A 12,001-nucleotide genomic window follows, 5' to 3' on the forward strand; every position below is an offset into this window, starting at 1 on the left:
ATGACAATCCAAATCATTATGATCATGTGCATCCAATGCATCCATTATGCAACTATTATCATGACAACTTATGTCATAATGGTTATGTGCATTACATAACCATTACCATGACAATCCAATGTCACTATGATCATGTACATCACATAGCCATTACCATGACAACTTATGCCATAATGGTCATGACACATGCCCCTACAAAGCCATCACATACATGCTTAAAATAAAATTAATAAACATAAAATTATAATAAGCCATTATGCCTATTGGGGAAGGTGGGTGAAGGGAGGAATCTCTCCACCCATCTTCCCCAATGAAATTCCCTTCAACAAGTAAAACAGAATTTTTTTTTTTTTTTAATAAAAACTGCTACACAAAATATAACAAAAGAAAGGGAAAATCATGAGACCAAGTGCATAAAGGCACAAGGCAACACCACAAGCAACAAGGCTGCCCATGCACGCATGCAGCTAGCAGCCATGCACGTATGCCGCAAGCAGCCAGGCACACACGGACTGGGGGGGCATGGGCACGGCAAGGGGTGGGGTGCGTACGGCTAGGGGCGCGTGCAGGCAGCAAGCCCGCGGCCCCTTTGTGTGCATGCATCTCATCCCAAAATTTTTTTTTTTTTTTTTTAATAAACAAAAACTGAATAAAATTTTTATGAGCATCACATAATAATGAACAAATAAATAGATTGAAAACAACCCCATCGATAAAGAGGTTCTTATGCCACTGAAGGCATCGCAAGTGCGATCGCAGCGAAAACGTAAACATGATCACAGTATCGATGGAGAAGTCATTCAAATAACAAAACGAAGCAGGGATCGATTATTGCCTAAGCCTCACAAGTGCAAGACCTCCAATCGATGATAGCCCTTTGTCGATCGTTCCACGCACCACACAAGCTTTGGAGTTCCCACGGTCAAGCTGTTTATCTCCTCCACACTTTCAAGAGCACAAAGCTTGGACTATCTCTAAGATCAAACACTAAGAAAGGGGAAAGAGAAAACAATTTTTGGAGGGAGAGGGAGAGCTCCACGTTTGGGTGCCTTGTGCATTCCTTGAATGTGATTTTGCAATCCCAAAATTAAATATTAATTGCTCCTCACTTCATCCCAATTTGGTAGCTCACATAGGCAAAGCATATTGAGTTTCTTATTGGGACTCAATTACTAGCCTATCTAATCTTTTCCCAAAAGGTAAGACATGCATTGCTAGGGGAATCCAATCTTGGGTGGAATATCCAATATTCTCCCATTGGCTTTCCTTTTCTAACAATTTCCCCTACTGCAGCTTCTCTTAACTGTTGTAGAACCGTTTGGGGTCATGTTCTGCTTGGACGGTTTCCACTTTGATGGCTTTTAACCATAGGCGTTTCTTTGGCTATAACCGTCTCAATCTCCCATGTTCTATCTTCGTGCAAAGAACAACCTCGTAGACCGATTGTTTAAAGGTCTTACCCTTATGTAATCGGTCTGCCCTTATAGGTCAGCTTGTATTTTTTTACGGTGTAAACAGTAATGATGCTTGCTTATACTAGAGATAGATAGCTTAAAGTATAAAGTCTATTATAAACATTCCAGGGTACAAAAGTTAATATTTATTATGTGAAGACTACTATATTTTATATCATTAAATATATCATAAACTTCGGATTTGATGGCGAAACACAGTAGTAGAAATCCTATGCTAAGAGCCTATCATGTTGTATTTGCTTCAAATAGCTGCTTGTAGAAGCTGCTCCTCTGGAGCACCAAAAACTGTTCTCAGGAATTTCTCAACAATTGAAACAAATTCCTCCACCCTTTCTTCATGAGGTAAGTGACCACAGTTCTTGATCACTTCAAGACAAGATCCAGGTATCGCTTGTGACAACTTCTTGGCATTCCAGGCAGGGACAATTCGATCACTATCTCCCGTGACAATAAGCACTGTATAACAATGGACGAGGAAAACAATGTTATCTTGAACTCAATTCCATGTCAAGTTTCTAACAGTCGACTTTTGCAGCTGTTGTCAATTGATCAAGGAGAGAGGCATGAGGAAGTTAAGCACTGCAAAGGTTGATAAAGTTTGTTTATTGGGACGAGAGACTCGCCTATCTAACAAGTCAGACGGTTCAATTATACATGCTACTTGGAGACTAGCCCATGGCAGTTACTAATTGATCACTCCAGCCTTCAAGAATGAATCCTAACACATCATACTTATTGATTATTCTAGACAATGACTAATCATTAAGAGAAGGCCAAAATATAGCTAGGTTATTGAAAAGTCCAAGAAGTTCAATCAGAGTGTTCAATACGTTGGAATTATTAATTGACACATTTCCCAATTCTATGATATTGAGTTTTGAGAAATCCTTTTATCTGGTCATTGCTTCCTTCTATAAAGAGATGCAAGACAGTTTTCCCATTTGGACTTCCAAGTAGGGCTTCAAAACCTATTTTGCATACCGCCACTATCATAAAATGAAAAAGGCGTACCCAGTGCATGAAGATCCCACCACTGCAAGGTCATGGGAGGGTCATAATGTACGCAGCCTTACCCCTGCTTTCGCAGAGAGACTGTTTCCAGCACTATCATGTGAACAAAAAATATTAGCAAAAGAGTGCAAATTGGGCCCAAAAACCCCAAATGCCCCAGGGCCATCTAATTTCTTCCCGGCTTGGGCTGGCAAGGCTTGACCAGTCCCAGCCCAAGGTCGGGTCAGGCTGGTTGAAGTTGAAAACTAGGGGTTGGCCCTCCCAATCCAGGTCCGATTTACATACAAGTATACTATTGGTGAATTATATGCATGAAACTACATTTGCACACAAGGTGTTTGTGTTTGTGTTTTGTAACAACCACCCCCCCCCCCCCCACACACACACACCCACCCACCCACCCACCCACCCACCCACCAAAACAAAAACGTAGCTCTCAGAAAAGAACTGTCATGAACAACCGAATTTTCCTTTCCAAGAATGCGATTTGTCTCCAAGTGTAATATTTTCAGATCTTGCATAGCGGGTCGCATAAAAACATTCCTACTGAATGTTCACAATGGTAGGTTCCAGAAATACAAACACCCTAATGTCACACCTCTCTCTCTCTCTCTCTCTCTCTCTCTCTCCAATTGAAATTGCTGAGGAATCACAGTTTACAATTATTACCTGGGCAGGAGATCTCATTGAGTCTTTTTTCTAGTGGGGGCTTTGATTCAGATGCAGAATCAGTAAGCATGGCTACCGTGTATTCCACAAGAGCCCTGTCCCAACCCTTGACTCGTAATGGCTGTATTGGTGTAGTTGCATCATTTTCAACACTAGCATTAGTACAAACAGCTCCTAAGGATACCAGATTTCATGAAACTAGAGTAGAGAAAGGTAAATAGCTTACCTTTGTATAACCATTTAGAACATGAGTTGTAATTTGATTTGCATCATACCACGCATTCCGAATGGCAGCTATACCAAATTTATCAATTACCATCCTAACCTGCATATCAAACTAGCCGGTTAAATTAGTTGATGCAGCTAGGATTCCTTAGCAAAAAAAAAAGGAGAAGGTTGTTGTTTTGGTTGTCCATCAAAATATTGCCACTGTTTCAGTTGTACCCCACAAATATGTATGGAGCAGCCGCAAAGATCAAACATTTGATCGATCTGGTTAGCTGGTTTCACACCCTTATGCTAAATGTATCAATTGATATTGGTAATCGAACTTATGCTTGGTCAAAAAGCACTACTCCAAGTCATTTGAACTGGCTAACTAGGTTCCCATGCAAAAACATATGGACTTCAGTCAATGTAGAGCATACTTAAGAACAATAAACAATTGACTTTGATTTACTAGATTTAAATAATAGATTGACTTGGCGAAGTGAGAAATGACTCAGCATATACAAACTGTGCAAAGGATCCAGAAATAATTAAGTTACCAGCATTACTGCAAAGGCTGAACGTAGAATTGCTGTCAAGGCTTTCTTATACAGAGAGCTAATCATACCAACCATCCCTTTGAGTATTTGCATTATTCTTTGCACAATGACCATGCCAAACTTTGACAAAGTCTTCCCAATTCTGATAAATGGATTGTCTCCATCATAGAAATTGGAGTTTCCACCATCAATCTGGTTCTCTCGTTTCATTTGATTTCCTTTGATAATTTTGGGTAGAACATTTGGGCTCAGAATGGCTGGGGCAACAAGGATCAGAGCAGCAACTCGCTCAGGAGCTTCAAAGTATGTATTAACTGCTACAAGAGAACCGGCTGAGTGCCTGGGATCCCATTGTTACAAAGGTTTGGACAGAGTTCAGCTGTCAGAAAAAAAGTTGCAAGAGTGGACTTTGAGTTCTACTGTACATTGAAATTGCCACATGATAAAACCTACACTTCAAATTCTAAAAAGGTACAGAAGTTGAAGTGGAAATCGCAACAATAACCAGTCTACTAAAATCAATATGATGCATCAAACTAGGATTTAATATCATTTAGTTAACAAAAAAATTGAGGTATCCATCTGGTGATCTGCAAAGCTATATGAATGATCAACCTAACAGCATATCAGACATGGAGGTGAATGTGTGGTAAGTTAGAATTAACATTCAGTGGTCTACATTTTGGACAATCCAGCGAGTAACATGCATGCGGCCTTTGGAAGATGATTCCAATAAATTATGGTGATTTATCACCAAAATCAAGAGAAAGAAAAGGGTTTACAAAAGAAAGTAAACACATTAAGTAAGTAGAAAATAAAATACAGATAACAATGTATGCCCATGTTCACATAGCTGAGCAGCCTTTAGTTGGGAAAAGGAGGGGGGGGGGGGGGGGGTCGGGGTTGTTGTGAATAACAAGTGTAAGAGGAAAAATGACATACCCCATTAAGATTGCCTTCTCTGCAGCTAAAAGGTCAATGAAAGACAGGGTAGCTAGCACAGAAAATGCCATGGAGTATGGATTCAAAAGTTTCATGTCATCACCACCGGTGCTTGGGCGTTCAAAATAACTCACCCTGGATGTCAACCCAAAGGCAGGCCTGTCAAAAGCAAGAACTTTCGAACGAATGAGAGATGCCAACGGCTTCATAACTCGATCCCAAGAGAACACCGAGGCTCCAAACCCATGCAGTAAAATAATTGGAAGGGAAATTCTTTTATTTTGGTAGTTAAGTTGGGAAGGTGCCTGTTCTTGTAACGAGTGTTCAGTTTGATCTGGGGCCTCGCATATTTTGTGGTGTATCTGAACCCCCTTAAACTCAAAAAAGCAACTGTCTGGATCAGCTAAAGCATGTGGATCCAACAATTCATTTTCATCGATCCCAGCCACCCTCTGTTTTCGTTGCTCCTTCTCGGTTCCCAACAATTGCTCTGAAGCGAAAAACAATAAGCATCATAACTCGAAGATCCCAACATTTATCATCAGACGCTTGAATTATTTTGCGAGGGCCGGAAGGTAATTGAAGCTGAGAACTATCACTTTTGGGTTTGTTTTTTTTTTCTGAAAGGAAACCTGTATTCATGAGAATTATGAAGAATATATTCTTCATAATCTTCATCATACTAATTGAGGTCCCTAGTAAATGGCTTAACTGCGCCGAACTGATTCATGGTGGATAACGGGGAAGTAGAAAACTAGAAAGGCATACAAGGTCAGGTAGTACTTTTAAGGAACTAAAATCATCCATGGAACCAGAAAGAGGAATGAATTGGACCAGGGAACTTACCGGAATATTCAGCACCGGAACCGCTAAGTGAAGCAGCTCTTAGGAGAGACTCCCACGACTTGATTGTTCTTTGAGAATTGAAGGTTAGTACATGTTTTTCCTGGAACTTATAATGGACAGTGAGAGGCAGAGGGCGAGGGCCACCAGCACCATGGGAAGAAGATGATTTCAAGTGATGGAGGGGGAATTGGGAGGCAAAGCAGACATGGTGAATGTGAAACCCTAATATTAAACTCATTATTTTTCTTGCCTTTTTGCTTTTTACTTTTTGCTGGAGCCGGATAAGGAAAGGGAAAAACGTTAATCCTCTGGTTCTGACGCATCGCAATTACACTCATCCGGGACTAATTGGCCACTGTCATGTTCCATGTGCTGCGACTTGCGAGTTGCAACTAGCGAGTTGCGAGTACAGAATGGAACGAAGACTAGGAGAGAAGCAGTGCAGACCGCTTGGGACAATGGAGAAGAAGATAAGCCGATAATATCCTGTTTTTTTTTTTGGGTTTGTTTTCAAATGCCCCCTTCAAATTGCCCAATTGTACAGATGGACCTTTGAAACTTTATTATTTTCAATTGCACTCCTATTTTCCAAACATTGTAACATTTTAGTCCAATTCGTTAGTTTGAGACGTTAAACGTTAGTTTTAGGGAATCTAATAACTAAAATACTTATGATAAAAAAAACTCACCAAAATAAAAGATTAAGTGACCAAATTGCCCTCATCTTCCCCAAATCATTTTGGATCTGTTTGGTTGCAAGGGGAATCAAAGGGATCAGAGGGAAATTTTTCAAACCTAATAAAGAAACTTTTATAATCATTACCCTATGTGATTGTATAAACTACTTAATTTATTTATCATATTTACAAATGATACATTTTACATGTAAGATTTATTTTACATTTTAAACCAAAGGGAATATTGAATGCGAAGTAAAGTGGAATTTAATAACCAAATATGGAATGATTTTGAGTTAGTGATAATGTCACGTAGGGTAATGATTACAAAAATTTCCTTTTTAAATATGAAAATTTCACTTCCCTTCTCTTTAATTCCCCTTGCAACCAAACGGGTCCTTAAGATGTTTGAAACTGAAAATCGAAAAAACCCTAAACGATTTCCAAACCTCTCTGAAATCCAATCTTCTTCAACAATTAGGTCTGTTGTTCAAGTATTGGTTGTGATAAACATTTGGTACATTGTCTCTTGAATTCTTCGTTTAAGGTTAGTCCAAACCTCTTGAACTCTTCATTAGGAGATCTCCACTAGAGGAGTTCAATGGATTCACGGCAGTAGGAGATTCAGCTACTATCATCGCTTTGTTGGCTTCCAATAAGGACATACATTGGATGCTCGCTCATGTTATTCAGCACATATAGTTCTCGGCTTCCCAAGTGAACTGGCCAAGAAAGGGTTTCTCAGATTAAGACATTGAGTTGGATTTCCAAGCAATGTTTTGCCACTGGATAAGTAGTAATAAGTCAACATATGATGAGCCAATCAAGGACCGACACGTGGTAGACCCGAGCACCAGACAAAAGGAACCGGTCGGACCAGGCCTTGCCTTTACCGACGAAAAGCCAGACGGGATCGGCTGGGACGACTTGTGTAGGGTCGGCTGACACCAAATTATTAAAGGTCGAGTGTTGTACACTTTGACGATGCAGTCAGGCCCAGGGTTAGCCATGATCAACTCAGGGAGGTTCCGAGTGCTTCACACTTGGGCGACGGGTTGGCGTTTGGTACGCTCGGCCAATGAGTCGAGTCATGAAGGGTCGCTCAAGACTAGATCGTGAAGGATCTGAGTAATTTGCACTCGGCTTCGCACTCAGACGATGGGTCATCACCTAGCAGGCTTGGCCACTGAGATGAGTCATCTAAAGTCGGACTGAAGGGTGAGCCCGATACACTCGGAACGCCCAAGGTCAAAGGGTCAGCTTAGGCCAGAGGTTGTCTCAGACCAAGGGTCAGCTCAGACTACAAGGTCGGACATCTCCATCGAGCCATAAACCGAAGTGATAACGATAACCCAAATGAATCACGGGGCCACGTAAGCCCATCCCGATGAGTCAGCCCAATCTGGCCGTCATCCATCAATGGAACCGTATCACACTCAAATAAGGACTCTTACCAAGTGAAGAGTCCTGATAAACCTAAGACTATACGGACCAATCGAAAGCTGCCATGTGTCCCGGCCCAAAGGGTGGGCTGTCCCAGGATCAGCTCAGACATGAACAGCAAGGACTCTCACGGGCGTGACTTCCCTATAGGCGTGGCCTCCTCACGGGCGCGACCTCCCCAAGGGCGCGACCTCCCCACGGGCGGGGCCTTCTCACGGGAGCGACCTCCCCAAGGACGCAACCTCCCCATGGGCACTGCCTCCTCTCCAGGCAGGGGCTCATGGCGGGTGCGGCCTCACCAAGCGCGACCTCACACGCATGGCATACGGACATCATCAGAACCCTAATCTATGACCAAGCCATCGCTGCCATCAACAAGACATGCACCATCTCAAGGACTCTAGGCCACCGCCTATGAGTCACGTCATCCTGACAAACTCAAACATCAAAGATCTCATCACTACACACAGGTGTCTACCTGTTAAGGATCCCAACGCCACTGGGACACTGCCTCCCGTAGGGAGGCCACCAACTAAGGAAAAGCCCTGCTACCCAGAGACTGTCAACTACACAGATCACTCTCGCCATCGAACTGGGACTCTCCACACTGCCATGCTCTACTATAAAAGGAAAGGTACTCTACCCCCTAGACCATCTTGAATTTTATCATTCATTTGTTTGCTCAGCGAGATCTAGCTTAGGCATCGGAGAGTCCTAGGCCGAAACCACACCGGTTCTCCTTTGTCACTCTGGTCCTTTTGCAAGTGATGGCACTCGAGGGACCCCTGTACGTTTCCTTGACGCAACAAGTCCCCTTCCAAGTATAACTCTAGCAAGATATTTTGTACAAAAATTAAACTCCTTCCATACGAGGACTCTCCCCATAATCGCCCAGAATATCTCTATAAATACCCAGGTATGAATTTTAAATACCATCTCACTTTTTGCGAAGTAGAACTGCTGCTAAAACGGCGAGCTAACTTAGGCATCGGAGAGTCCTCGGCCGGAGCCACATCGTCTCTCCTTTGCTTACTCGATTTTTTGCAGATTCATTCTAGGTGGACCCAATCAGAAGTTTCCTGACTCAACAAGTAGCTTTGGTCATGTACTGTTTCCAGTTATTATTACCCATTATTAATATACTAGTGGACATTATGTCCTAACAAACAATGAAAATGGATGATCAATTTTTCAGAGATCTTAAAACCCTAAACAAATACCAATGAAATAAGAGAAGTCCTACAATTTCTCAGAATTCTCTAATTTTTTATTCTCCCAATTCCCCCACAACCACTACCCTTCCAAAAAATTTAACTCATAGTTTGATCGAAAGAAGCCAACAAGTCATGGGATAGAAAAAGTGGCAGATACTTAAATTAATGAATTTAAACATAAAGATGATGCCAACAAAGCATAAACAGACTTTTCCTTTTTTCTTCGGGTAAACAAAAAAAGAGGTTTGCAGTCATGAGAAATAAAACACATCAAACTAAAAACCAATCTACGCAGGAAATTGCAAAGAAGAAAAGCCACAGTCTAGCCAGATAGAGACCAAAACCATTACATTACTCTTGAATTTTGATTTGAAGCTAAACAGACAATGAGAAATGAAGGTTGAGCATAGAATCTCCGAGAAAGAAAAATAACTGAGGAGTTGGTGCTATGGTTCAGAACTCCCAATTCACAAAATCTCGAAGAGATACCTTCCCATATATCCTTCCAGTAATGACCTCATTGCAAAGGATGGTTTTTGGATGATTTTAGGGTTTTTTTCGATTTTCAATTTCAAACCCCCTAAACAATTTGGGGAATGTTGCACAAAGAAAGATGCTTGCCTAGCTATGAGATTTCCCTCTCTACAACACTGAAACTAATAATGGAAACGAAGAACTCTCTTAAAATAGTCTTGATTTCTTAATTCATTGATCTCCCATAATTTGGGCTCAATGGCCTCTATTTATACAAGTTTCACCCCAGTCCCCTTTACAAAGATCTTCCCAGTAGGTTTCCTTCCTCGTCAAGAGATTGAGTTGTTCTCGGTTAGGAATCTTTCCATACATGGATTATGGTTATCATTCATAACGCCTTTAGGATTTCCCTTAACTGTCTATGCTGACATGGCTATACCGATTTAACCACCGATACATGAATTTTGGACGAAACACGTTTCTTGGGCTTCACGCTTCCAGGTGTCACCCTAGGACTTGGTGGATAAAATATGGTCTATCATTTTCCCGCAACTCCCTTTGTCTTGGACAAGGCATAGGGAGGACTTCACATTTCTTTCGAGTATCACTGTACCGATCATCATGCTCGATTATCAGTTATCTTTGTTATAGACTTTTGTTGATGGCCATGGCCAATTTTTGATATTCGGTATTGGCGAGCATCGCTTTGGGAAGGAAATTTCACTTTTGAAATGTGTCTTGGCACTTGACGATTATACCCTTGGATAGGAAGTTAAAATATGGGTTTCAAAAAGTGTGTTGTCATTCCCTGTCTCTAGCATGTGGGTTCGAAATATCTTCCAGATTTCACGTCTTTTGAGGAGACTTGAAAGGGCATTATAAAGTTCAAATTTAAAATCATTAAGCTCCCAATGTTACCTCATTGATGAAATGTCTCCCGAAGGTTTGACACGTGTTCATTATGTTCCCACTTCAATTTTTTGGTTGCATCGTGATTGTCTAAATGTGCACGTTGGATTGATCTAAGGCATCCAACCTTTTTCTCCAGGGTATATGAGGCTCCAACCCCAGGGATCTTTCTTCTTCATCGTTTCCAAGTTCTTAAGCTCAAGAGTTCTGATTCTCTGCCTTCATTTCAATCCTTGAAGTCTTGGAAGTCTTCTTGCTATGCGTTTTTCTCTTCAGCTAGACTCTTCTCACTCGAGTAAGTTCTTCTCCTCTCCTTTCTGCCTTTGATTCCTGTTTCTTTTATCTAGAAATATCAAGTTCTAAAAATGCCCCAACCTCCAAGACTGTGAGAGAGAGACAGATTCTTTATTTGAGGAGTCAGATCCATTGTTCCATGGTTTAATGACCAGAGATGCCACCGTGCTCCCCCCTAGGGAGTCAGCTGCAGTTCACCGTACTTGCCCTGGTGCTTTTGCCAGCACCTCTTCCAGTAAGCCTTTGAAGAAATCATACGTCCCCCCTCATAGGAAGGCCCATCATGCTCACCAACTCTAAATCGATCCCACCATAGGAAAGAGGGTAGATGAGATCCCTTCGGTATTAGATGTGTCGGACGTCGTGGAGATTCGAGAAATCTACTCGATCCTTGAGTCCATTGATCTTAGTTCTGCTAGCCCTAAAGATAGGTTGAATAACGAGCATCCTGGCGAGGTCAGCCTTATTTCTAACTTGTTCGACGCCGGTTTTTGCCTCCCCATTCCTCAGTTCATTTCATGCCTCCTTAGACACTACAGTGTTGCCCCCAGCCAATTACTTCCAAATTCCTTGAGGTGCATAGGCACCTTCGTCCTCAAATGTACTCGATTAGACCGACATCCTTCCCCTACACTGTTTATTAGGTGTTTCTTGCTCAATTCACTTAGCTCTCACCCTGGTTGGTACTATTTCTGCCAGTGAGAATCCAGTATCCAGGTTATGGGTAAAATCACTTCCTCCATCCATGCCCGGAAACAACAATTCTTTTGGGCTTAATGCTCAGGAAATAGATTTCCCAAAAAGTGAGGCTCGCTCAACACTTCTGCTCAGAACAAGATTCCACTTAATGACCAGGATCTAAAAACCCTCCAGTTGATAATAGATTCTAAGAGTCCCGTGGAACAAGATGACATCGATACCTTAGACATGTCTTGCTTGGAAAAAAGGGTGAGACTGTGAGAGTACCTTGTGTGTGTTTATATGCTCTTTCATTATACTGACCTTGCGTTATTGCTTTGGATGTAGTGGTTTTTGATATGGATTCCATGATGAGCTTCATTGCCAAGGAGAACCTCCAAATCACCGGGGACGTATGAGGTGACCCTTCCCCGGCCACTGGAGAAGAAGAGGAAGCAAGCTCCAGGTAGAAAGGGGTGGACCCCCGAGGAAGGAGTCCAAGAAGGGAGATGGTTAATTGACCAAGGTCCTTGAGGGCCAGAGCCAGTGGGAGCCCAGGAAGGAGAAGAGGCTCTCGATGAGGATCCACCAAGCTACCGAGT

The 12,001-nt window shown here is 42.0% G+C and overlaps 1 protein-coding gene across 1 annotated transcript; it reads right to left on the reverse strand.

Moving 5' to 3' along the window:
- Positions 1-1,547: 1,547 nt before the first annotated feature.
- LOC122652726 lies at positions 1,548-5,984 on the reverse strand. The gene is made up of 6 exons (XM_043846550.1): positions 5,711-5,984; positions 4,865-5,354; positions 3,923-4,262; positions 3,382-3,480; positions 3,156-3,276; positions 1,548-1,931 (listed from the first exon to the last, which is right to left on the reverse strand). Exons 1-6 carry the CDS (start codon positions 5,946-5,948, stop codon positions 1,717-1,719), a joined length of 1,503 nt encoding a protein of 500 aa, XP_043702485.1. The 5' UTR covers positions 5,949-5,984; the 3' UTR covers positions 1,548-1,716.
- Between the last annotated feature and the right edge of the window lie 6,017 nt (positions 5,985-12,001).

The sequence above is a fragment of the Telopea speciosissima genome, chromosome 2 (assembly GCF_018873765.1).
Source record: "Telopea speciosissima isolate NSW1024214 ecotype Mountain lineage chromosome 2, Tspe_v1, whole genome shotgun sequence".
Classification (NCBI taxonomy): Eukaryota; Viridiplantae; Streptophyta; class Magnoliopsida; order Proteales; family Proteaceae; genus Telopea; species Telopea speciosissima.

What these genes read in the sequence shown, in the direction of transcription:
- LOC122652726 (XM_043846550.1), bottom strand. Translation starts at nt 5,948, where the DNA reads ATGAGTTTAATATTAGGGTTTCACATTCACCATGTCTGCTTTGCCTCC. An exon ending in GAGAAGGCAATCTTAATGGG is followed by an intron (nt 4,263 to 4,864) that starts GTATGTCATTTT and finishes ATGGGATCCCAG; the next exon opens with GCACTCAGCCGGTTCTCTTG. An exon ending in TTCTAAATGGTTATACAAAG is followed by an intron (nt 3,277 to 3,381) that starts GTAAGCTATTTA and finishes ACACCAATACAG; the next exon opens with CCATTACGAGTCAAGGGTTG.